Genomic DNA, 27,632 nt, shown 5'->3' on the forward strand with positions numbered 1-27,632 from the left:
GGGTTTGTGTGAATAACCTTTCTCATGAAAAGGGTTCATAGTTTTGCACTTTTTTCTTTACATTATGCCTTAGATTGTCTGTTGATGAAATAATATCAAATTAAAAAAAGCCTCCTCTTTAGGAGGAGTAAAGGTTATGCCAAGCAAAATATCCGTCATAAAGGTTGTAGGCCTTGTAGGTCCAAAGCAACCATCCTTTCTTAATGCTTTTGGCTGATACATAGATGTAGTTTGTCCTTTCAGGCTGAAGCCCCCTCTGGTGGGAGCATCTCAACTCCATTCATTCTTGACAACTTTTTAACAATTTCTCGAGGTCCAGTAGTGTCATGCACTGAAACCAGAATGACAGGAAGATAATCAGCTTTAAAGGTCAGACCTAAGGCTGCTACCATCTTGATATTATACAGTAGAATTTTTGTTTTCTCCAAAACATAGACAATGCCCTCTGACATGTGGGTTAACAAGCAGTTGGACAGGTGTATCTAGTAAAGTGGCCGGTGATTGTATGTTTTCATTGCTTAAATACAAGCTTTGGCTTTGGCTTTTCCTGTCTCAGTCATTTTTGAGTTAAAAATATTTGGGGGTAGTTTTTAAACTACTTATTTAATAAAGTTAGTCATTAAAAGACAATGTGTTAAAGTTACTTAAGTTACATCATTTTGAAAGTAACACTGCTCTTGGTTAAGCACATCTATCAGTTGCTCTACCTGCCTTTGTTATTGCCCCCTCTGGACTTTTTATTGCTTTGTCTAAACTCAAACAATTCGAACATTTCAGTTTTGAAGATGAAGAACAAAAAAAAGACGTCGGACCATCATTGCATTTGTGCCTCTGTGGAATAAAGCTAAGATCTTGTCGCTTTGCATCTCTCATTCCAAAAAGTAATTAAATTAATGGTTTAGTTTTCTGCCACTTTTGGGGAAGATGCAAAGCAGCTGATGGCCCCTCTAAACAGGAGTGCCCTCCTGGTGTCAAACCCTGCTCAGTCCCGTGCCCCCCTAAACCTTCATGAAAACTATGTGTTTTGTTGACTCTGCTGTGTTTGTTTGTTTGTGCAGCCCTGCTGGAGGCAGCTCTGAGTGTCTTTTACGCCCCTCCTGCCCCCCTCCCCGACACAGTGATGCTGGAGTACCAGGAGCCAGTCAGCAAATACGCCCGCCGCTTCTTCCACCACCTCCTAAGGTAACAACCCCCAGGCTTTTGACCAGGAGGGTTCATGGTCTGAGGATCTCTACTGAAAATGAAACATCCTCCAAGTTCAAAGGTTTAGTTTGTCTTCAGACTTTTTTATTCAGGTTCCACAGCTTTAGCTGATGTTTCTAATGAACAAGAAAGATTTTAAGGCTGTAACAAACATCAGAAAAGACCTTTTGATGCTGATGTTTATGAAGAATGATTCTTCTATGTTAGACACAAACAGTCATTCACAAACAGTCCCGTTCACATTTCATTCTCATTTCCGCCATGAGAGCTTTTGAAACGGCCACTGAAATAGTTCCTCACCGCTCTTTTTCCATCTCTTGCCTCCCTTATCACACACCTGCATTCTTTTTCACTCCATCAACATCAAATGAAGGGAGGTCTCACTACCCGCCCCCCTCCTGATTGCTTGTTTGTTTCATGCTGATGGGGAGAGTTGAGATGTTTCCCTTCCAGTCAGCTTTGGTTCTTGATGAAAAACAACTGGAGCGAGCGGCTCTCTGCTCTTAACAAATAGATCCAGGTTTGTCTGCCTGAAAACAAAGCAGGAACAAATCTGTTTTTGAAACATTTTCTTCTATAAATTTCCATCCCGAATATCTGCACTGATGCACTGATCTTCAGGTTTTGTTGTGGGGATTTCTTTCCTCCTTTCTGACTCTTCTCCTTCCTGCAGGCATCAGCGCTTTGAAAAGGCCTTCCTGTTGGCTGTAGATCTACAGGACAGAGGTTTATTCATGGTGAGTACAAAGAACTATAACCCATCTTTGGTCACAGATTTATCCATGAAAGGAGGGTGATCATATTTTTTTTTAAAAGAAAAAGAATGCCCTAATGTTGTTAGCCATTAGTGTTTTGGGGATTCTTTGTCTTTCAGCTCTGTGGTCTTCTGTTGGTCTTGCCTGAAATTAATAAACACAGACTTCTGTTAAAAAGTAAAAGCAGGCAGAACCTGTTGGGACAAACAGGTGAAACAGCTGGTGGACAAACTAAGGCTGAGGATTACCTGTCGACCAAAAGACCACACCCCTATTTGACCTTTAATCGTTAAAATAATGGAACATTTTATGAAAATGAACCCTCAACACAGATGAAATGGGTATTACACCTATATGAGACACACCATGGGGGTATGTTTTTCTGTTTGTGTGTAACCACATCTGTGTCTTTGTTTCTGTGAATGTGTGTATTTACTGTATGTGTGTGCACATTTATTTGTGTGTGTGTGTGTGTGTGTGTCCATGCTTAAGTGTGTACACCTGGGTCTGAATGTGTGTATTGCATGTGTGGGTGCATCTGCTTTTGTACGTCCCTGTTTGTATGTGTGTGTGTCTCCTTTTGTACGTCCTTGTTTGTGTCTGTGCGTGTGTGTGCGTGTGTGTGGGTGTGGGTGTGTGTGTGTGTGTGTGCTGCAGGTGTGTCAGTTTATTCTTCATTTTAGCCTCTCTCCTCTCATTTTTTTCTAACTTCTTCTACTCTGCAGAAAAGGTTCTGTTGGTGTCTGACCCCCATTTTTCTTATGGGGCCCTTCATGTGCTCCTCCAACACACACAGACACACAAACTTGTGCACACTCACCCTTCTTGGTTCCTCAATCACACTGATAGCATTGGTTCCAATTCCCTCCCCACTAAGTATTGCTGCTGGGAAGTCGAATTGAAAAGGTGGAGTCAAGTCTGTGAACCTTGAAGGGAAGGGGGGCCAAACTGAAGCGCCATAAAAAAATAGAAAGAGTGGAAAAGGTGAAAAAGAGGAAACAGCTTTGTTGCCATAGAAGCTTAAAAAAAGGAATGACGTTTTTTACATTTTTTTTATTTCAGCAAAAATTTTAAGTAGAATTAAAAAATGTCAGTCTAAAAGCCTAAAAGTTTTTAAAGTTGAACAAAATAGTTCTTAACTTTCTTCAGAACTTATTTTTACAGTTCTAAAAAAAAGTCTGTGCTTAAGTGGTCGTAAAACTAGAAAAAGAGCAAAATAGCAAAATATAGAACAAGCGAAATCACAGTGAGTCAAAAAAAAAATACTTTTTTGAAACATTTTTTACAAACCTGATACTTTTTGAACTTTTTGAACAGTTTTGGGCAATAAAACCTAAACAAATGTACTTGTGTGACACAAGAGCATGTCCTTTACCTTAAAGTAAGGTAAAGGACATGGTCTCCCCTATTTTAGCTTCTTAACACTTGAATTTTTCGTATTATCATAAAGCTGTTATATTTTCCATAAAAAGTTGGAAATCCTTCTGAAACATTGTTCTCTCTTAAGGTTAAGATTTTAATCAAACTTTCAGCTGCAAGGATCGTTCACACTTCTTCTTAATTCAGGAAACGTCTTTCACTTGAACTCAATTTTAACATTTCTTTGGTTTACTCAAGGATTTCCAACTAAAGATTTATTATTGCAATTTTATCACTTACAATCTTTTTTTATTTATCTTTCTACCATTTTAGGCAAAACGTGGGGGCTTGGTGTTGGTCTTTCTTGTCCATATTAACCTTATTTAAGCTTCTTTAGTCATCATATTAAACTTTTAAAAACATTTTGCATTGTATTCAGCATATTTCAGTGGCTGACTGTTTTTGTAGTTAAGATTTGCAATTTTTTTGTCTGTCTTGAGCATTTTGTGTCTCTTTTAACCTCCTGCTAATTCATCATTAACTGAATAACTTTCTTAATTTTTTTTGTTAAACTTCAACATCTTTATCATCCAGATTCTGCATCATGACGTATTTTCATAGAGAAGGATGGAGCTCTGGATGGAGGTTTGCAGCTTCTTGATCTATAGTCAGGACCATAAATATTTGGACAGAGACACATTCTCTCTAATTTAATTTCTGTACTTTACCACAGTGAATTTTAAATAAAACAAATCAGATGCCATTGAAGTGCAGACTTTCAGCTTTTATTCCATGGGTTAAACAAAAAGATTGCATAAAAATGTGAAAAACTAAAGCATTTTTTAAACACAATCCCTTCATTTCATGAGCTCCTAAGTAATTGGACAATTGACTTCCATGCTATTGCATGGGCAGGTTGTTATGTCATTATGAGTGAAGCAGATAAAAGGCCTGGAGTTGATTAGAGGACTCGTGCTTGCATTTTGAAGATTTTGCTGTGAACAGACAATATACGGTCAAAGGAGCTCTCCATGCAGGTGAAAAGAGCCATCATTAAGTTGAGAGAACAGGAAAAACCCTGAGAGAAATTGCTACAGTATTAGGAGTGGCAAAATCAACAGTGTGGTACATCCTGAGAAAGAAAGAAAGCACTGTTGAACTCAGCAACGCAAAAAGAGTGAACAACACTCTCCAGGAGGAAGGCGGATCAATATCCAAGTCTACCATGAAAAGAAGACTGCATGAAAGTAGATACAGAGGGTACAATACAAGATGCAAGCCACTCATCAGCCTCAAGAATAGGAAGGCTAGATTGGACTTTGCTAAAAAGCATCTAAAAAAGCCAGCACAGTTCTGGAAAAACATTCTTTGGACAGATGAAACCAAAATCAACCTCTTCCAGAACGATGGGAAGAGATAAGTATGGAGAAGGCGTGGAGAAGCTCCTGATCTAAAGCACACTACATCATCAGTAAAACACGGTGGAGGCAGTGTGATGGTCTGGGCGTGCATGGCTGCTAGTGGCACTGGGACACTAGTGTTTATTGATGATGTGACACAGGACAGAAGCAGCCAGATGAATTCTGAGGTGTTCAGAGACAAACTGTCTGCACAGATCCAGGTGAATGCAGCCAAACTGATTGGGCGGCGTTTCATAATACAGATGGACAACGACCCACAACATACAGCCAAAGCAACACAGGAGTTTATTAAAGCAAAGAAGTGGAATATTCTTGAATGGTCAAGTCAGTCACCTGATCTTAACCCAATTGAGCAGCATTTCACTTGTTGAAGACTAAACCTCAGACAGAAAGGCCCACAAACAAACAGCAACTGAAAGCCGCTGCAGTAAAGGCCTGGCAGAGCATCCAGAAGGAGAAAACCCAGCATCTGGTGATGTTCATGAGTTCAAGACTTCAGGCTGTCATTGCCAACAAAGGCTTTTCAACCAAATATTAGTAATGACCATTTTGTTTCAGTTATTTCATTTGTCCAATTACTTAGGAGCCCATGAAATGAAGGGATTGTGTTTAAAAAATGCTTTAGTTTTTCAAACTTTTATGCAATATTTTTGTTCAACCCATGAAGTAAAAGCTGAAAGTCTAAACTTCAATGGCATTGGAGTTGTTTTATTGAAAATTCACTGTAGTAATGTACAGAAACAAAATTAGAAAGAATGTGTCTCTTTCCAAATATTTATGGTCCTGACTGTATACTTTTTGGGTGTTTGTTCCTTTTTTAGATCAGATTTACTGTTATGAGTGAAGGTTTGGGTTTTAAATGCTGCTGTGTAACCCTGGGTCTGAGGATTTGGAGGCTCTGACGCCTGTCCGTGGTGGTGGAGGTGGGACTGCGTGGAGTTAATGAGCGCGCACGGGCCCTTTTGTCCGGGACAGGAGCGCAGCCCGGGATCCTCTCTGCTCTGTGACAAGCTTTCCTGCCTCAGCGACCAAGAGAGCAGCATCAGGACGTCGACGTTTCACCCCTTACCCTAATTAGGTTGTGTTGTTGCTTTAACCTGCTGGTTGGCTGATTGGGTGGAGGTGGAGGGGGTTAACGAGGGCACCCCACCACCAGCCCCACCCCTCTCAGAGTCTTTGTGACTTACAAACTTGCCCACAGAACTTAATAACACACCAACGGCTTGGTAAAATGCAAGAGTGTGCACGTTTTCTGTGCACACTCCCACCTCTTTTGCTCAGCGGGATTCACCCCCTTCCTCCGCCCCCCTCCATCATCTGATCCCCCCCTTCCCCATTGTTTCCCTGCAAACAATGGCGGCCCTCCAAGCCTTTTTCTTCAAAAAGGAGAGCTTTTGTTAAAGTGAAACACTTCAGTGTCGGCCTAAATTGAGGGGGAGGAGGAAGTGCTGGTTGGGGTGGCTGGGGATGTTTGGGCGGGGGTGAAGGTCAGCTGTGTGAGGGTGCTGACTCGTTTGCATTTTTTTTTTCATAATTACTGCTCCTCTGTAGCTGCCTAATTAGTCCTTTATGATGACTTGATAATGTAGCCATTTAGCTCATTCATCAGCGAGACACACTGACAACAAATCAGGTTTTTTCTTCTTTTAGACCCCCCCCCCCTCCTGGTTTTCTTTTTGGATCTTTAGCTTATCATATAGCCGTTAATTCAATTAAACTGTGTTGGCCGAATCCATTCTTTTCTGATGATGGTTGAGGATTTTTGACTCGCAGAAAAGCTAGCAGCATCTGCTCCATTCTGACACCCGACTGAAATGGTGGTGAGGGGGTGGGGTGGGGTGGGGGCTTTCTCTTGGCAATAAGCTTGTTGTTTCTCAGATGAGTAATTAGTCCTTTAAAGTCTCTAATACCCATACAGGCTAAGACTTTTGGGTGTCAGGTGTGTCAGAAAACAGGTCTAAAACTAATTAGGGGGATTCGTGGAGTCGTTAGGGTTTGTTGGCAAACAATTAAAGACAGTTTCTTAAGTAGCACAATAAATACGGAGAACATTTGTGGGAATCGACGTTCTGGTTTTTTTTTGGTGTAGCTGTTAATAAAACAAAGTGCGTTCCTCTGGATTTTATTCACATTTCTTTGGCTTTAAAGAGCAAAAGGCCCAAAATCTGTTTATTGACTAATCTTCACAGATTGATAACGGGCATTTATAAATGCTCAGTGGCTCACAGGTGTGTAACAGCAAGTAATAACACAACTGCATGAGAACAAAGCTAAAGTTGATAGGACAGAGAAAAGGTGGATGTGTCACTTCACTCATCCTGTGGCCCTTCTTCAGCTGAAGGTCACCTCTGCAGTCCCAGCTGCATGGTTGGTGACCATTGACTGTATATGAGAACTGGACAGAGTGAGTGTGATATCACCCATAGAAAATGACAACCAAATGAGGGCCATTCAGTCGCAATTCATCTGCCATTGTGAAATAAACGGACGCCCCCATGTTGGAGCTAGACAACGTCAGTAAGCAATGATTTGTCTGAGTTGGTCTAAGTTTCTATGACAACTACTCTCACCAATCTAGAGTGAGTTTGTTTAAAGTCCACACCCCGTCCACTTAAAAGCGGGCTCGGGAGATTCTGTTAATCAGATATTTAGAACATTGAACGTGAGACCCTATACCTTTACTGAGGCGTCTGATTGGTTAGTTTATAACTTGAATAACTTGCGATAAGAAAAAATATCTTGGAAAAAAAATTAGGATTATCAAGAACATGTTAAAAAGAGGCAGTAGAGCAAGAATGGTTATTCTGACTAATAGAATGACTGAGTACCAGCTGTTTATGTCTCTAGAAGTCTTTGGGATTTTGGCTTCTTGGAACCAGCAGGTACTTCCTGTTTGGAACGTCAGGGGAGAGGGTCACTCTGTCTAGTTCTCTTATACAGTCAATGATTGTGACCCACAAATGAAAAAATGCTAAATTGTTCTAATTTTCTCCTCATGGATTTGTAAATCCCACCAATCCATACAAGTTAATATGCTCTGCGTCATCTAAATGAAAAATACCCAAACACATCAACATCTACACCAAGCACCAAAATAATTTGTTTTAAATTCTGGCACTATGTGGACGAGTACGCCCTTTAACCCGTCCTCTGAGTGTGAACAATTGTGCACAAGCGTGGCTCGCTGGATCCTGTTTGCCAGCGATCCACTGCGTTGTCCTGCAGACATGAGCCTGTCTGTAAATGTGCTGTAAGCGCCGCTGTGAGCCGGTTACCTAATCCCCCATTTATTGGAGGTAACCCAAATATCTGTCAATATCAGCCCCCCCACCACCACTGAAAACTGCCCACTAAAACGCCCTCTTTATCAGCGGTTTTGGCTACAAACCCTAAAGCTCTTATATAAATAAGATTAGTGTGGCGTGGGGAGTAATGGCTGTAATATTACAACTGTTGTTCTCCTCCTGAAAGGCGTGAAGCTGCTCCACGTCTGCAGCGGTGGACTCCTCCACCTTTGCACATTTATGAGAAGCTCATCAGATGTTCTTGTTGCTCATCTGCCCCTTCCTTCATGCATGCCCCGCCCCCCATTTGCTGGCCTGTTTGTTATCCATTAAGAAGTTTCACTTGTATCTAATTGAGGGCCCGCATCCTTGTTTCACCTCAGTTCTGGGAACCGATTTAGGTTCTTTTGAGGCCATTTTGTTGTCGGCCATTTTCAGGTTTCCTCCTCACTCTGTCACCCCCCCCCCCCCCCCCCCCCACAGAGGGCAGGCTGCGCCCTGTAATTACCCAATCTGTTCCCATTCATACTCCTCAATTTCAGCTCCTCTCCCTTCTCCTTTCTTCTGCCTTCGCTGTCAGCCTGAATCCTATTCTGCTCCACACCTCTTTTGGTAGCCAGCGCTCCTTTTTTTTTTCTTCCTCTCTCCTCGGGGGCGACAAAAGCTGGGTTACAATATGGGGGTATTAGAGCCGGGTGCAGGCTCAGCTGGGGGCAGGCTTTAGCCAGCTGAGGGTTATCCATGCCGAGCCGGAGTCACGTCAGCGCTGTTCTGTGATGCCGCTGAGGCGGAAGGCTTTCCTTAACACGCCATCGCCTTTGGTGGGCCCGCCGCCCCTGCCTCCTCCCCAGGGAAACCCTGAGCTGCCCGGGCCGGGTGTCAGGATGGGGGTTTGATTCAGTTTTAGGGGGTCAAGTGTGGCATTCTTTTGTCTTTTAACATGATTGTTGATATTTAGAAATTTTGACAACAATTCAAACTTTTATACTCAGACAAACTTGCTAACCTGAAAAAGCTGAGATTCCTACTTAAATTAGACACAAAACAAGTGATTAGAAGAGTTTGACTCTTTACAGGAGAAATAGGTCTTATTTCTGGAAAAACTTACTGAAAAAAAACAGTTATTGTAATTCCATCTCACAACCAAAGTGAACTCAGAAAAATCCAGTTTTTAAAGACATCAAATCATCTGAGATTGTTGTTAATTGAACCTGATAATCCAAAATTGGTGAAAATCTGACTAATATCTAAAAAGGACTTTTCAAGAATATATTTCAAAGGTTTTAAGGTTTTATGTCCGAGAGGAAAGGACCCACCAAATAGAAACACTGGAGCGTGTTTTGTTTGATGAAGACACACAAACACAAATAGTTTAATTTGATTACGCTATTTACCTATTTAAACACAAGAAAGATTAAACATATAAGTTGGTGGCACATAATACAAGCAGTAGGACGAGAGGGCAACATTTATTCATTCCTGACGGCATGAAATGACGATTTATCGTATTTCGGGCAGATACTCGCTGCAGTGTTTTACAGGTAAATACTCTAGGGCGGTTCAGTTAATTAACTCACCTGCTCAGCATCCTATTTAAGCCAGGTGCGCAGTTGTTCATTCTTTCTTACCTTCAGCGCTCATTCTTTGCCCCACCCTCCTCCCCGGCTTCCACCTGTGGGCTCCGTAAAAGGGGGTTTTGTTACCCGAAAAGTTTTATGGAAATTTTATGGAATTTTATGGAAGTTTTATGGAATTGAACGGAGCCTTATGCCAAACGAAAATATGTGAATGCCAACTTAAAGAATGTGGAAAAATGTCAAATAAATATTTCTTACTGCAAGAGTTGTCTGACTGAAAAGGGTTTTCAAAGTCTTGGACTGTGTTCAGAGCAGAAAATGTAACCAATACACAGGGAAAACACTGCTTAACCCCTTGACGCTTGAATTTGTTGCCAGCTATGAAAAACATTTCACTTGTGTTTTTTGCTTTCATATAGATGCTAAATTCAGGCCACTTTGGAGCTGAAGTGGTTTGTTTGATGCATCTTTGCATTAATAGGCATAAAGGGGTTAATAATATTTTACTGCAGGAGAGAGTAGAAAAGCCGTTGGTTGAGGTCACCCAGGTCAACTTAAACGGTAATCTTCCAAAAAATCTGGAAAGTTTAGCTTTCAAAACAAATGATTCTTGATTGTAGTTGTAGAAAAATACACAGACAACAGATTATTTTTATTTTTCTAGCTCATTCATTTTAGTGATAAATGGTTCAAAGATTTTTGCTGTTAAACAACTTCTTGTTTGATTTCCTCTTGAGGCCACATATGACTCATTTAGTCCAAACCCTAAAGTTTAAATCCAGTAATCTGCAACATCTAAACATGCTACTCCACTCAGTTTGTCTAAACTGCAAAAAAAAGTCAAATTCCAAGTAACAAGCAGTTAGTGTCCACCAGAATACAATAGTTTGTAATAAATAGAGTAAATAAACCAACCAATTCAATCTGTTAAAGATGTATCTTGTAGACAAAGAGTCATTGTGTCCTATTGGGCTGTTGTCTACTGGTCTACTAAATAAACTGACTCAAATTTACAGAGTAAGGTTTAGTTTTTGCTTTATTTAAATGTAATTCTGGGATTTCTAACTGAGTTACCGCCTGGCATAAGAAGAGAATGCATCTAACTGAAAACCAAGAAGACTTAATTGCTCTTGTAAAGTTTGCACCCAACGGAAGAAAACAATCCATTCTTTTCCAAACCACCAATCCTTCTTTTCAGCAGTATTTTTCTTCAACAGGTTCTTCTGTGAGGTTTGATCTCTTATAATACAAACGCAAGTTGTGTTTATTTGCTTTAGTTGTGTTGACAAAGATACACATCTGTGCTCTTGAAATTTTTGTGTTTTGTGAAGATTAGTTTTGAATCAGCCACCCACAGACAAACCTTTCTGCCGAGTTGCGTCTTCTTGTCTCGTGAGGCTGAAACACAGAGAGTTCCTGCTGCTTCTAATATTGTCACTGGCTGATATAATATTATTCCCAGCTGGACTGTAAAGAGAGAAAACCAGCGGCTGAAAGGTGAACGGCTCCGTGCGTCCTCCTCCACTTTTGAAATGTGGCAGATAACATCCTCCAAGGTTCAAAACCAGGCCTCCACGCATGTGTGTTTGTGTGTGCGTTTGTAGTTGCGGGTATGGGGAGCAAAAAGCTGATTTCAAAGTTTTTTGAGGAACCGGCATTTCATCCAGACCTGCACATTTTCTCTGATGTCGGCCTTCAAACGGCTCGCTTTTTTTTTTCCTCCTCTCATTTCATCCGTTTCTCCCTCCTCTTGCCAAAACACCCACCCTCCCAAAAAAAAAGAAAAAAGAAAAACTATTGTCATCTGAGCCTAGATTCATTTTAGATTAACTGTCACGTTTCTTTCTTTCTTGCATTACCTTCAAAGGACCTCCATTATGTCGCCGGCGATAAGGGTGAGGTGGTGCTCGCAGACGTGGCCAAGAGGAAAGCTCATGAAATCGAGGCCGCGGCCGTCGCAGGAGACGGTAAGAAATAATCAAATCCACCAAAAAGCGGCTCGTCATTTCTGTGAGCGTCTGTGCTCCGTAACCCGCCGGACTCGGCCCCTTCATCAGGAATGTTCTCCTGCTTTTGTCAAGCACCACACGTCTGCACGTATATGATCAGAACCCATCGGTTTGTACTTTTCGTAATCGGGTTTCACTCATACACATTCTAGAAGAAATGCGGTGGACCTGCTGAAACTGAAGCTTCCTTCATGGGAGCCAGCATGAGGACGAGGAGGCAGCTGAGGCCCAGTTTTTGTGGTTCTCAGACTGAGCCGCTGCCCTTTGACAAACCCTCCCGAGAGCACATACCAGAGGGGATCAAGTCGAGCTCCTGATTGCACACGCACTCACAGATGCACACAGACACACAAAAAAACTCCTCACAAAGGCTTCAAGGGCTAATGGGTGAGCAAAAAACATTCAGATTTGTGAGGGGAACTAGATGAACATGTCCAATGAGACCTTCATTGGTGTTTAAAAAGCACCAGAGGCTGAGCGCGGCTGTTTGTGTGTTCACAGACAACCAAATGAGGCAGGAGAGCTATTTAACTTCACTGTATAAGGTCAGAGCTCCAGGCTGTGAGTCTGTGTGTGTGTGTGTGTCTGTGTGTAGTTGTGTGTGGCTCCAAATGAAAATGAGCGTTTGAGTTACTGTGAGGCTGTTTGTATTTTCTTCTTTTTTTTTTTAAATTCCTAATGTGAGTCATATCAGGCGCTCTCTGCTCATAAGCTCCTTAATTATGTCCTCCATGGTTTCCCTCTATCACCTGCAGCACATCCTATCCTTGGACAACAGCGCTGCCAGAAACTGTAGCGATGGGACAGCAGAGAGACAGAAAAGGAGGGATGACAACAAGAAAAGAGAGACTAAAGAAAAAACGATTTAGTTCATTTCTATATAGATGTAAAACACTGAACTTCTCTTTTATTTTGCCATCAAGCATCTTTTGCCTTTAACACTAACCTCTTCCAATGTTGGACAATTTAGCTGACTTATATTTCATTTTACGTTCTAACGGTAATCTTATTAAAGCAACATCTTCCCACCAAATTTAGTGCTAAACATTTCTGCACACCACAATGATTTGAACTTTAAAAATGCATTTAATGAGCAACAAGGGACTCCTTATTTAAAAGCAATGTTTTTATCATAAATTCAACGTTTAGCATTTGGTTAAGCATCTTTCGTCATACTTTCAAAAATTCTTTTTTTTTTAAACAGTTTTACATGATATGGAAGAAGTGAAATAGCATTTATTGCTTTGCATTTATCACCTCAAACCTTTAAAAGTTTTTTGGACGCTCTTAAAGCCCAACCAAGATCATATTTTGATGTATTTTCAAAGCATTCCCAGTGATCTTTTGATTAGGATTAAGACGTTTTTAGCCTAAATTTAAAAATCTGTGTTGTTTTCTTGGACATATTTTCTGCAGAGCAGCAGGAGTTCATTAGAAATTTGCCTCTGAGTTGTAGGCAGGACTGTAGGCCTACCTTCATTTCCCATTATCCCTTTGTTTATACTCTCTTCTGCTATCTCACAGTCATTCACAACACCAACCTAACATTAGCAGTGCAACAAAAATGACTAGCAATATTGGAGCTATGCAGCCGTACAGTTTTGAGTCAGATTTCAGCTCAGACGAGGGAAACAAAGACGTACATGGATCTATTTGTCGACAAGTGGATGCATCAGAATGGAGCAGAGCAGGGAGCATGTGGGCCGCCTACTGTAGCTTCTACGTCACAGCTACAAGCTTTTTAAAACAGCATTTTTGCATCTCCTCCTGATTCACGACAATTTGAATAAAGGAATATTTAAAAATAAAATTTTAGCTTAATTTGTTACAGGAACATGTTGAAAACACCCAAAACTCCATTTTTATAGAGTGGGCCTCTAATAATACTATTTAATTCTATTTTTATTGACATCGTTTTTTTTAATAATTTTATAATGTGGATATACACTTCTAATTAACATTTATGTTCATGTTTTAGTTTTGTTGTTAATCTCACTTTGTTTTTAAGGAAACTAGTTTCCCACCTGTCCAGGGACCATAGATGATGGTCTAGAAATCAACACAGATTATTTTTTTGGGCAAGAAAACTGTACAACAATAATTAAAAGACCACCAGGATCGCGTTTACAACAAAATAAAAGATTACTGGAGTGAGTCTTTAATGGGTGAAAACATAATTTAAATAGAAAAGAACAGCAGTAATTGATATCAATGTTGTAAATGGATCAAATGTTAACAAAATTATTTAGGCCTGTGGACGTTAAAGCTCCATTGGAGAAGGTGATAAATTCACAATGTTAGCAAAACAAACATTTTTGAAATTCACTGTCTGGTTCTGGTGGATGTTTCTCCCTGTTTATCCGTTACTTGGAAGCTGTATGGTTTTATGTTCAATCCTTGGGATTGCATCTAAACTTTCCAGGTAGTTTGTTGGTCACTTATGTCGGTCAAGCATAGTTTGATGTTTTGAAACAATCTCCATTGTGAAAATAGACATATGCTGACTGTACACAGTGGACAGACAATCTGTGATGTCACCTGTAGGATTCTGCAAAGCGATAAAAAACCAAAAACAAAACAAAAAAAACACGCCCTGCAAAACACCTGCAAATTTGAGCATTAATAATAATATCTTCTAGAGCTCCTGTGTAGGGTCAGGGGGGGGTTGTTGGTCTGTTTCAGGGAAAAGGTGATGTTGACCCTGGACAGTTTTGCTGGTCTGCACAGGTCACACACACCTAAATGTTCATTTAGAGTCACCATTTAACCTATGAAGCATGCATATTGACTGAGGGCGGGGGCCAGAGTGCCTGGAGAAATCTCTCACTTGCTCATGGAATCCACACAGAAAGGACCCAGCTGAGAATTTGAACCAGGAACTTCTCATGAGGCGACCGTGCTGACCACCACACCAACCTGCAGCCCAAACTCTCACCAGTTTAAAAGCGAGACTGACCCTGCGTGTGCATGTGTGTGTGCAGGCAAGTGTGTATTGATTTCAGGCACAAATTTGTAATTAAAACCATTTTACTTACTAAGTTTTTCTAAGAAGAAGAGAAGAAAGTGAATGTGATGTTTCTCATCTCTTCTGCTCCGCCAGCGGTGGGAAACGTTGGCACAGCCGTGCTCGTAAATCGGTGCGGGGGTCTGCAGGCGTGTTTTGGTGCACTCTGGCTCGGCTGAGACTTCACCATGACACGCCTTCACCAAATATTTGCATGTTCCTTCGCAGGAGTATAATTTCTCCTCAGATTCCGAGAAAAGTAAAACCGATCGGTTAAAGAGGAAGCTCTGAGCAACTTGTTTGGATTCAGAGGAATAAGGGGAGGATTCTGCACATGTTTTTAGGAACATCTGGGGGCGAGCAAGAGGATAGAAGCAAAAGAAGACACTTTAACAAGCTTATGCCAAGGCTAAGCTAAAGCAGTGGGGGGTCACATAGACTGAAAGAAGTGGATGATCACCAGTCTAAGCAAAGGTCTGGTTTTGATCAAGTCTTTCACTTCAAGACTCAAGAAACTTAAGGTTTTAACTCCTGTTTTAATAGTTTAAACTGAGCCTCGGGGTTGACCCTAATGGTTTAAATTGCTTGTTTCCAGCTTGCATACAAGTTGCAGCCTGAGGCAGATTAACACCTGGATTTACCTGACTGGTCAGACCGGAGACAGACCCGAGTTTCCTTCCCTCAGGGACATTGAGCGCAGCGCCGCTTCCTTCTGCCTAAAACCAAGAACTGAGATATGAAAGAGAGCTGATTTACATCTGAAAGAAGCAGCACTGACGAGAACACCACTGTTCCTATGGTTTTGATGTACTTTAGGTGAATGTTGAGATCAGGCCAGGATGCTTCTGTTTTTTTCTATGCATCTCATATTTATGTGCTTCCATTATAAATCCCAATGAGCGGAGATTCTGATGCCGCTTGTACGCACACAAACACACAATAGAGAACACAGATCTCAGCTTAGAAATGGTCCTTTCATGCCAGCGTTGGAAATTGCTTATAGCTGTCAGACTGACAAGTGTGCTGATTTGGATTGATACGGCGCTGTGAGAGGCAGAGCGGCGAACAAGTGCGAGGGAAGGCCTCTTTCTCCGCCTCTCTATCTCTTTTTTTGCGTTCGAGTGCCAAGGAGAGAAGCCAACTCTTGGTTTGCTGATGGTTGTGTGTCCCCCTCACAAAGACTCATGTGACTGCAGGGCCTTTCAGCTCTCAGGAACGAGAGCTTTATCTGGAGATCCACTTCTCCACCGCCTCTCTGCTTTTTCTATCTTTTCTTTGTGGATGCGGTGAAAGCCTGTTAGCTCCGGTGCTCCTTTGTTTCCGTTCCTTATCAACTGCTGGCTGCTTTGTGAGCACGTCCTCTGTTTCTGTTTGACTTCTTGTCTCAATTCAGAAATGTCATCAAGTGGAAACTCACTCCTTTGCTGCTCGAGAAGTTGTTGGACATAGAGACACCTCAGATCAGTTTGCCTAAAAGTTCTTGAAGCTTCACAAAAACGCAAATTGAAGAAACTAGTGCAAAATGCCGGAAAACTCAAGTTTGTGTGGCTTCTGATGGGACTACAATTGTTTCCTTTAAATAAGAATTTTGATTGGGATCAAATCATTTTGCATCCGCCAGATTTTTTTCCTGAATTTAGAAATATGTTTGGAGTGTCTTTAGCACCAAATGATCTCATCCTTCTTGTTTATGTCTTAGAGGTCATCTTGAGGAGCAGAAGCATCCCGTCTGGTCTCAGCGATGGGCGAACAGAGAGGAATCTGACCGTCACAGAACCCTCATCCAAACCACGGTGAGTTAAACACCCCGTCTGAATCTGGCTTTCTGCAAAAAGCTCTCAGGATCACTACATCACTGATAGGTTAAAGTCTTTCATTCAGACACACTGCAGTCAAGACAATGGGTGGCGGTGGAGCGGAGCGCAAGATCTCATCCTCAAAGGTGCAAACCCTCTGCTGGGAGGGCAGAAGCTAAAACAGAGATTTTCCAGCTGATCCACATTCCAACCCTCAGCCAAGAGATGCTGAAACAAACCAAAAGAACAGAACTGTAATACAAGCAGGGGACATTCGCTGGACTCTGCCTTCAGCTTGTATCTGTTCAGGCGGAGCAGAATCACGCTTTCATTTAGTGGAATTTATTAAAGCAAATCCTCGATTCCTTTTTTTAAGTGCTAGAAATGCATTTTTGTGGGGGAGTTCATACACCGTAAAGTTAAAGGAACATCCTTCCTGACAATTTAGTCCTGATCTGAACTAAGTTTGGTTCTGGTCTAATCCAAATTTGGTTCAGATCTGATCCTGGCCTGATCCAAGTTTGGTCTCGGGCTGATCCAGAACTAGTGTTTGACTGATCCAGGATTGGTCTCGGTTTATTCCAGGTTTGGTCCTGGTCTAGTTCTGGTGTTGAGAATTTCCTAACATGATCCTGAATCCCTGAAACCCAAAAAGATATAATTTTGGCCTGGTCCAGGTTTGGTCTTGGCTTGATCCTGGTTTGGTCTTGGCTTGATCCAGGTTTGGACTTGGTCTGATCCAGGTTTGGACTTGGTCTGATCCAGGTTTGGTCTTGGCCTGATCCAGGTTTGGTCTTGGTCTGATCCAGGACTGATTGTTTCATGTGCTGATAATTTCCAAATATTACATTGAAGAACCCCGAAAATCTGACTTTGATGAGGATTCAGTAGAATTTGCAGTTTAGAGTAATTCTTCGCCTTGCGGAGAAGAGCAAAATATTGGGGGGCAGAATTTAATTTATGCAGCTGTTAAGCATGGTGGTGGAACTATCATGCTTTAGTAATGTTTCGTTTATTGGGCTCATTCTGTGGATTATTTTCTTGCATCTTGGTAAATATCTGAAAGAAAAAATTGCATCATCTATAAAAAAAGATGAAGTATTCAAGGAGAATCCTGCTTACAGCTTAAGAAGACAGCAGAAATGACCAAGAACAATACATTTGTGGATCACGGAAGAACACTTTTATGTTGAAGGCCCTGCAGCTCTGTTTAAGTCAGTTCTGTTTAGAGAAAGTCTTTAGGTTTCCCACAATCAGGGCCTTGTTTGATGCAAAGCTTCAGTTTCTGTGCGTTGCATTGTCTCCCAAAACAGTCCATCATTGTCTGTGAACAAATGTGATGCAGCGCTTCAAATGTCAAAGCCACATCAGTTCCGGGTCTTACATTCCCAGCTCTGGACCCGGCGCTGGAGAGCTGAGCCACCGTTTCACTCAGCTAGGCGACCTGTTGAAGGCAAAGGCTTCGGGAGCACTGCTCCCTCTGTAGTCATCCATGTTTTGTGGTGGCGGTGGTGGTGGTGGTGTGTGTGTGTGTGTGTGTGTGTGGGGGGGGTCAACCTCGCACCCCAAAATCATTTTGGTGCATTTATGTAGCATATTTTGAGCATTACATCAAACGGCGCTCCTGTTCTCTTCATCCTCACAGGCTTTTCATGGCTGTTTAACTGTAACATTGATGACTCTCTGCACCCCACCCCCACCCCCATGCCCTTCTAAGCCCCTTCCATCCACCCCAAATCCCTTCCAATAGGCCAATTTAAACAAGCTGGGTCCAGAAGGGGGGAGATGCTTAGCCTTTTTAAAAACACTAGAATGAAGGAGAAGGGAAAGACCGAGGGCTAAAGAGGAAGATTTGGCAGCAGAAAGGCCGGCCCGACCGGCCCAGGTCTTACTCTACAGCGCCAACGCAGGCTAAGACAGCCTCCCCAAAGATGAAGGCCACAGAGAGGAAAAGACAAAGCCTCCGTTTATTATTTCACTGTTTTTAGACGGAACCCCCCTCCCTTTTTCGTAATCTGGTCTCTGATGAAGTGTCATTGTTCCTCGTGTGAAGCCAATGGCAGCTTAGCCGAGATGGAGCAGGGGAGGCATTATAGCGCGGGCGTTTTCCCGTTTGGCTCGCCGAGAAAAAAGCAGAGACAGACAGGGAGGCGAGCACAATGGCGGTTCGGGGGCTCCTCGCAGATTCCTGCATCCTCCAAATCCAAATCTGCGCGCAGAGACAACGAGACGGAAATTTGGGAAGCATCCCAACCTTTGATGGCAGTTGGCCTTCCTTGCTCATCACGTCCTCCTTTGCCGCTGCGCAAGGAGGAAGGCGAGGTTCTGTCCCTGATTGAGACAGAAGCTGATGAAGCTCAGAAACAACAAGAAGAGGATGTTTTAAGTTTAAGCTTGGAATTTTTTATTAAATTTTTCCAGATATTGTAAACTCTGAGACTTTTTTACACCATCATCATGCCAAACATGATATGACAGAGAATTTCAATGAGCCAGTAAAACAACAGCTGCATGTGTGCATGCTGTAGCTTCTACATCACATTACTTACTGGCTCATCTCCCAAATCATAAAAGCTGCACTTTTGTAATCCTCAAACTTTTGTGACGTAGTTTGTTTGACACGAAACATGTTTTGCTGTTACACAAGTTCAACCAAAATTCATGGAAAAGGCAGCGTTGCGTCATCACATCGGGCTTCGCTAGTTATTTATTATTCAAGCGTCCTAAAATGAGTCTAACAACTACAGATGGAGTCATCCAGGAGGTCATCGTAGAAGTAGAAGATGGAAAGAAGTGCAGGCCCCACTTGACTTATTTAAGGTCAGAGTTCAGGATTCAACAATCGAAAAGAAACTTTTGGACAAAACAGAATCCTATGGAGATTTTAAAGAGAATGACACTGCTGAGAGAAAAGATCACTAAGAAACATCCGGAATATCCCCAAAACCTTTGGACAAATATTCTGATTAGATGGAAACCTCCACAAACATCTAGACTCAAACCCACACACGCGTTCAGCAAAAGGGACAGCCATAGAGGTGGGAGTGTGATGGTGTGGGAATGCTTTGCTAAAAGTTTTATTTGCAGGCAGGTAAAATCCAGACATAACGAAGTTAATTTAAAAACCCTAAATAGGTTTCTGTTTTCATTTGTTTCTTTTATGCCAGAAGATAAAGATGATGTTTGAAGGTTTCTGCATGTTTGACCTTGTAGTTATTCATGTGACCTTTTGAGAGAACGTCTGATGACTGGACGCTGCTGTCAGGAGTTTTCCCCATCCTCTGCTTTGTTTTTGATCTGCATCATCTGGCTGTCCATCCATCCATCCATCCATCCATCCATCCATCCATCCATCCATCCATCCATCCATCCATCCATCCATCCATTTTCTAAACTTGTTTCATTTCTATTGGGATCACTGGGTTGCTGGAGCCTATCCTAGATTCACTCCATCACAGTTCTCATCTGCTGTTCCTTTTTGTTCATCAGCATCGATGGAAGAACCAATCAGAGGAGGACGCTGTCAGAGGGTCTTCACATGACCATCAGCCCAGACATGCTCAGGACTCTAAAGCAAACAGGTGAGTCTGGTGGAGCTTCAGCCTTTATTGTTGTGTGGCTTTGATCAAAACTCAAACTCTGTTTCTCCTATTTTTGGTTTGAGCCCTCAAATGATACTGAAAGGTCAGATTTTAATCCATAAAATAATACATTTACTTTAAATAGAAACAGTCCTAATTTTAATCATCTGAAGCTCAACAAAAACTTTACAAACCTGTCAAACAACTTATAGAAGTTTGTTAAACTTAAACTGCTCACCCCACCCCCAGAAGTGTCACCGTGACAACCATACCAAGTTATTTTCTCTTCATGTGAAAAAAAATGACCTTCACCGATTGTCGTTAAAATTGGTGCACGTGTCTAATACATCAAGACGTGAAAAAAACTCTACTGTCAACATGATCTCTAATGCTCTGGAATGGTGCCACCTAGAGCTAAAGCATGGGTAACATGGCAAGGATGCATTTTTACTCCTAGAGGTTTAGGCTTTTAGAAATCGCATTTGGACAGCTTTAACTGTTTAATCACTAACAGACATGCATCCATCCATCCATCCATTCATCCATCCATCCATCCATTCATCCATCTATCTTCCTCCGCTTATCCAGGACCAGGTCGCGGGGGCAGCAGTCTAAGCAAAGATGCCCAGACTTCTCTTGCCCCAGCCACTTCCTCCAGCTCCTCTGGGGGGACCCCGAGGCGTTCCCAGGCCAGCAAAGAGGCGTAGTCTCTCCAGCATGTCCTGGGTCTTCCCCGGGGTCTCCGCCTAGTGGGACATGCCCGGAACACCTCCCCAGGGAGGCGTCCAGGAGGCATCCAGACTAGATGCCCGAGCCACCTCAGCTGGCTCTTTTTCAATGTGGAGGAGAAGCGGCTCAACTCCAAGCTCTCCGACAGACATGACACGCAGATTATGAAATATTGTGGATTTGACTCACCTTGAGCGGGGGGGGGGGGGGGGGGCATACTGATAAATGACACTCATCCCCCAACTATTTTGTTTGCATTCACATTCTTCACATTCAGCACTCTAACACGAGAACTGTTCACTGACGGACGTGGACTAAAGCTCCTAAAATAAATCCTGCAGTTCCACTACCTGCTATTTTGGAGCGCCGTCCAAAACGAGCTCTGACCACGACAGAAAAAAGTAGGAAGAAGAAAAGCAGTTAAATGAATTTGGTAGCTCCTCACTCACCACGGTAATTCCAGCTTCTTCAGATTGTTGACAGCAGCTTAGTGAAGATCCGTCATAAGAAAATACAACAAGCTGGTTTTCTATTTTCATAGAACCCTGCAGTAAATCTCAGGCAATATTCGGTTAATCACTGAGCACCCCCCACCCCCACCCCACCCTCCTTTTCAAATGTCTAACATGACTAGCTGGTCATTAAGGAAATCCTCCGTTTAGAAAAAACGACACTTGCCTTCTTCTGTACTTCCTGTTCTCCTCCCTGCCTCTATAATATTTCCATTTTCTTCTGTTATTAACAATTGTCTCGACAGCAAATCACTGTCATTTATTAATCCGGACTTTAGGCTATAGAGAAGAATTTACATCCGCGTCTTAAATATCTGTTAAAGGCATGCCGAGGTTTTAATGTCAATCACAACCTCATTAACGCAGAGCTCAGAGCAAGGAAGATCGCCATGAGTGACAACGGTTTACATTGGTTTAAACCCAGGAGAGGCGACGTGCCCGACCGCCTGAGCGAGCCTAAAACCTGACGGGACGTACAGCCGCCCATCTCCCTCTCCTGGGGGTGGGGGGACGCTTGTTCATGCCTAATGTTTGAATATTCAAGTGTCACAGCGGATGAATAGGAGCATCATTCTGATAGGAGCATCATTCTGCCGTCTGGTTGTGTTTTGCAGGAAGCGTTGGACGCCACGCAGACGGCGAGAACGTAAGTTGATCAGATAGAAGACTCAATCATGTTGTGGTGCAGAAACAGCAGAAGGGAACAGTTTGGATCCTAGACTGAAAAACACCAGGAAAAATGGGAAAAGATGCAAAGAAAAAAGTTGATCTGGACAAACCAATGTTTAAAACCGTTTAAATGATCACAAGTGAAGTAAAAAAACACTTCATGTGGAGTTCAAACTTTATTTGTCAAGAATCGATTTAAAGTCCCGCTCTGATCTCTTTTTGATCTACGTATAGTAAAATTAATGATTACGATTATACAGTATTTTTTCCAAAATTAAAAAAAACAGAAGTTGTTTACTAGAACACAGTTTCTGCGGCAGTAGGTAATTGGGAATTCACCTGAGTTGTGGGCAGGACCATTGTCATTGAGTAAGCCTTTCCCTACTTCCCATCATCTATCTGATTACATGCTCTCCTGCTAGCTTACAGCCCCTCCAACCCCAACCCAACATTGGTGGTGAAACAGGAATGGCAGATATATTAGAGCTATCCAGCCAAAAAGTTTTGAGCCAGATTCCAGCTCAGACGAGGAAAATGATGACGTACATAGATCTAGTCGTTTCCAAGTGGATGCATCAGAATGGAGTGGAGTGTATTTTCTACGTCACAAACAAACTCTTTGTTAAATGGCATTTTCTCATCTGCTCCTTATTCACAGCGATTTGAATAAAGAAATACAATTTTTTCCTTGTTTTCCTTCATCTTATATCCTCCATCATGAGAAAAGTGCCACACAAACATGTCAAAGCACAACTTTCATCGGAGTGGGTCTTTAAAGGTAAATATGACTCAAAGACAGAGCTAAAAACAGTCTTCATGAAGAAACCAACAGATTTCAAAGATATCATCTAGGGTTGCACGATATGAGGAAAACTCGCGATATGCAATATTACTGATCAATATTGCGATGACGATATAGCTTGCGATAAATGAACAAATAGCAAAAAAAACAAAAACATTTCCATTTCACTGCAGAAGTTTACCGTAATTTAAATAAGAATCAAAATACCTTAAATTATTCTCCAAATGACCCTCGTCTAAAAGCTCCGATTGGTCAACAACGTAAAGGGCTCCATCTGATTGGTCTAATGCATAAAGGGATTTATTAAATACTTCAAGTTGCCATAAGATTGTTTTAGCAAATTTAAGGTTAAGATTTTTGCTGACTTTTGCTATATGGATATTGCACAGCTCGAAATCGCGATGTCGATAAATTTGCGATTATGGATTATCATCCATCCATAACAATAACAAACTCTAAAAAAAATGCAAATTTTAAAGGCTTATTATTTTGGCTTCAGCTGTCCTCAGAAACCCTGTGAAGCTGTGGATGGTGATCTAGTGTCCCTACATGTTTTCTTTTTCGCTTTGTGTTCATCTGAATATGTGATTGTAAAGTTATCTGTGTAGAAAAGGTTTTCAGTCGCAGAGTTTGGGTTAATTTACTGTTTTCTTTTAACTCACATGTTTTGTAGAAGCTGCTTTTAAGTAAAGTTCCTAAAAGTTAATATTTCTTTATTTAGAGCAGACTGACAAAGTTCCTGAAAGCTTCTATAGTTTCAACATTTAAACATTTCAGGACTTTTTTTAATTGTATTTATGATCTTTCTTTAGTCTCTTTCTCTTAGTCTCTCTCTTAGTCTCTTTCTTTATTTGTTATATGTTTTTACGATCAACGGAGGACATGGTTTTATAATAATACTTGTTATGTATGTGTTTCAGGAGGATGAAGATCCCGAAATGCTGCATGTGGTTCATTTAGGAATGGTTTAAGAGAAAAACGTTGGCCTTAATGAACTCCAAAGGAAAGCTGGAGGTACCACTGCATACGACTGAGCTGGTTAATGGATATTTATGTCCAAACTTTGCTGAAATGTTTCTTTGTGAAAGGATCCAAAAGGCCTCCTCTGCACAGGCTCAGGTGTGAATATGAATCAAAGCTTCATTTTTCTTACCTGTCACAGTTTATCTGTGAATTTCCCTGGATGTGAATTCAGCTTCATGACAGCTGAACAGAACGAGCCTCAAAGGAAGCGGTTCCACCTGCTTCTGCCGTTAAGATGCTGACAGAAAAGCCCGCAGACCTGCCATTAATCAGCCTGATTTCTATTATGCCGCTATTGGATGCTGCAAGGCTTCCTCTGCACGCACGTGCACGGCATGTGCGTGCACGCTGGCCGAGATTACGAGCCACGGTTTTATTCATGAACAGGAGCCAACCAGCGACTTTAAAGCACCGAGCGGAGCCCCTTTCCTGAACAGCAGCCATCACCATGTCAGAGCTGTCGACGCTCACCGACTAATCTGACAGCGCCGCACGAGCCCTAATCCCTGACTGTATCCTAATCTATTTACTTTGCATTCTAAGAGGATTTCCACCACAAAATATACAAGAAGCAACGCTGGAAATGGACAGCAGATCAGCGAGGATGCTTTCCTGCTCTTTTTTTGTGGTTGTTGTTGTTTTGATAGCTTTAAAAAAAAAATCATTGTGTGTTTTTTGGGCAGTCAATCCTCTGCGAGAGGACGGCTGAAAGGAATTACATTTCAGACTGATACTAATGCTTCTCTTATGCATACATCAGAACGCTGTATTTGCAGGCGATGATACAGTCACAGCAGAGACAGCTCCAGATAAGTGGCATCTCTTGACACGTTCATAATTTCCAAACCAAGACTGCATCATCTCCTGATTGTTTGAATTGACAGCTCCAAGAAAAGCATCAGAAATTGCCCAAAAGGTAAGAGCGGGTGCCTCCCAGATGCCCCGATCAGTCGCCTTTTAATCAGGAGCGAGCTCATAATGCAGTTTCACAACACACCAAACAAAGTGTGAGACAGAGCGCCTGTTTCTCTCCCCCTTTCAGCAATTATGCTGCTTTGTGAAGCACAAACGCTTCATTTAAAACAGCCAGCAGCTTTGTTCAACAACTGCAATCTCTGCCATCCGAGATCAGGCTTATTAGTGGCATTAACAGGCTGCGCGAGGCGCTGGAGCCGCCGAACGGCCTTGTTAACATTTTGGAAATGAGTCGAGCCTCCAGCACTCATCATTATCCAGGTTGTCTGCCGTTTTCCAACCTCGGTGCAACAACTGTGCAGACTTTCAGCGGCCTGATTGGACCGCCGCTTCTGCCACAGAGGAGCCAAGATTCCCACCTTTGTCTCTGATCTGCATAAAGCAAACCCTTCAGACCTGACGGAAATGAATCAGGACTGTCTCAGACTTTAAACTCTGTAAGAACAGTCTTTCAGGTGGGTCTAATTCCCCTGAGAGAGTCCTGAAAACGTGGAGATTCTCCCTGATATCTTCCTCAGGATTTAACTGTGACAAGAAAAGCATCCTCCTGTCTGTAAATGAGTCCCTTTTTCCAAAAGGCTGAAATGAAAGCAAATTATCAAAAATTTGCTGAGTGAATTGATTTGTTTTTTTAATAATTCCGGTTTCAGAAGAGCATCAGAAGTCCTTCATGATGCTCTTATTCTGATGTCTGCAGGGTTTGAGCGTCGATCTATAGGTTTTCAGTGTTTTATGCACAGAGTTCTGCTTCATTCGTTCCCCCTGAAGTTTGAGTTGCCCTCTAAGTCAGTCAATGAAATCAATGTCAGCTCCTCTTTTACCTGCAGATTTCCTCTTACTTTCTTCTTTTTTTTGTCCAGTGATGTGAAAAAATAGGATCAGAGCCTGAATGAAACAGTCTGATGTCAACAATATCTTCAAGAACAGGGAAAGTTAAGGAATGTCCAAAGAACGACAACATTTTTAGCCTTTTTTACTATTTCTAATCTTTTTACATCACAAAATCAGATTCAGGAGAAACTGAAACGTAAAAGTGCCAAAATTTAACTTAAAAATAAGTCTAATTCATCAAAAAAATAATGATCTCAAAAATGAGAAAAAGAATCTAGCTGCTCTCACGACACGTCACTGCATTAACAGGTGGGAAAGTATCTGTAGAGGTAGATTTTTTCATAGATGCGGACATTTATTCAAGTTTTATTTTCAAAAATGTCTTGAGAGGGTTTGGGTTTAGATCAAATTCAGTCACAGAGAGACGACCACTGTGGCTGTAAACGTTGAAGCCTGCAGGCCGAGTGTCCATCAGGATCTCCCAGATCTGGAGAGTAATGAGGTTAGAAGACAAGTCAGGACGAGGCTCTGCTGCATCCTTTCTGAATGACATCACTCCCCACAAATGCCTCCTAATCCTCGTTACACAACTAACACTCAAGTGAGGATGTCGTCGGGACAGGTTATGTGAGTGACAAACCGCAGACTGAGCTGCTGCAGCCGCCGCCGCTCCAGTCTTGTCTGTTTTCCCATCAGACGAGGAAGGAAAGGAGGAAGGAAATGTGGGAAGAAGTTGTTAACTGAACCTCCGACCTCATACAAGCTTTGTTCACAAGAGAAGAACCTCAGCAGAGCTGGAATCAGCTCGTTTAGAGATCGGCTGTCATCTGTGATGAAGGTTTCGGTAGAAAATGCTGCTGCAGTCCTCACTAAAACAGGAAACAGCTGAATGGGAGCATCTCTGATTTGTGCTTTACAGTAATCTGTCAAAATATGAAATGATACTTTTTTTTCTTTGGAGGTTTTCATGAAAAATCAAAGGTGTTGATGATGGATCAATCCAATCAGTCATAGTTTTACTGTTTTCATTTGTTACCAGGTAAAGAGTTGTTAAAAGCCGCACACACAAAAAAACCCTGATCCATGTCAAGTCTATGTAGTCATGGTCAATGGATAAGCTATCCAAGGCTTTAAACTTAGCATTTCTGCTTTTATTTTGAAAATACCAATAAAATGACACGGATGCTGTTCTCCATAAATTTTGAAAGGATGACATACCTGGGATATTTTGCTGTTTCTCGTTTACCTTCTTGAACTATTTTGACATACATCAAGAAAAAAAAAGTAAATGTTGAATAACTTTTAAATTAAAGACTCTCCCCGATGAAAATCATTTTTTTGGTGTTTTTTAAATGTTATTATGGATTTTTTAATGATGGAAGACATCTATATAGAAAAATTAAAGTTGAAAATCCATCCCTGAGTATTTCTTTATTCAAATCGTTGTGAATCAGGAGAAATGCGGTTGGAAAAAGACCTTGTTTGTGGCAACGGGGAAAGGAAGGGAGGTGGGATTGCTCCGCGCCAATAGTCTCGCTATGAGACAAATTTCCAATGAGCTGTTGCTGCTCTGCAGAAACTATGTCCTGGACAACGACTGGATTTTTGTTTTTTGTCTAAAAACAGCATAATCATAATCAAAAGACCTCTGTGAAGAATTTTACAAAAGATCAAAAGATGAGCACAGTGGGACTTGAAGTAACTTAGCTGGTGGGGAGCAGCAAAGTGCATCTTTGCAATTCCAGAGTCTAAAGAGGAAGAAAATGTGAAAAAGTTTGCTTTTGTGGATATTTTGAAAATGATATATAAACTTGGATTTGATTTAATTTATGAATAAGGTGTGTAAAAAATGTCCAAAACCTTTGTGCTATCTTATGGGGTCAAGATGACCATTGACGTGTTCTCCCTACCATGACAAAGGTGGATAAAGGTGGAAAGATTTCATGTAATCCATGGACACCAGTGAAGATCACAAATCATTGAAGAAAAAAGGTTCAGAGCACTGTTTAGTGGGTCTAGATGACCCAACTCCCAACGTTAAAGTGCCTTCAGGTCACTGAAAAAAGCTTTGACTACGTGGGCATGCTGTAAGGTAAGCAGCG

At 41.7% G+C, this 27,632-nt stretch overlaps 1 protein-coding gene across 6 annotated transcripts in view; it reads left to right on the plus strand.

Annotated features, from left to right (window-relative positions):
• The window catches only part of wdpcp (WD repeat containing planar cell polarity effector), an 80,258-nt gene extending 53,312 nt beyond the window's left edge, over window positions 1-26,946 (plus strand). For 5 of the 6 annotated variants that reach the window (XM_011484185.3, XM_020709351.2, XM_020709350.2 and 2 more), the window contains 7 exons: window positions 1,059-1,182; window positions 1,877-1,940; window positions 11,467-11,566; window positions 16,312-16,405; window positions 19,898-19,989; window positions 21,845-21,876; window positions 23,622-26,946. In XM_011484185.3, coding sequence (XP_011482487.1) covers window positions 1,059-1,182; window positions 1,877-1,940; window positions 11,467-11,566; window positions 16,312-16,405; window positions 19,898-19,989; window positions 21,845-21,876; window positions 23,622-23,672 — 557 coding nt within the window. In that variant the 3' untranslated portion in view covers window positions 23,673-26,946. Of the gene's footprint in view, window positions 1-1,058; window positions 1,183-1,876; window positions 1,941-11,466; window positions 11,567-12,109; window positions 12,154-12,363; window positions 12,508-16,311; window positions 16,406-19,897; window positions 19,990-21,844; window positions 21,877-23,621 lie in introns of those variants that run through there. The other variant, XM_020709352.2, reaches the window with a different exon arrangement.
• The last annotated feature ends 686 nt before the right edge of the window (window positions 26,947-27,632 follow it).

The sequence above is a fragment of the Oryzias latipes genome, chromosome 15 (genome assembly GCF_002234675.1).
Source record: "Oryzias latipes chromosome 15, ASM223467v1".
Taxonomy (NCBI): Eukaryota; Metazoa; Chordata; class Actinopteri; order Beloniformes; family Adrianichthyidae; genus Oryzias; species Oryzias latipes.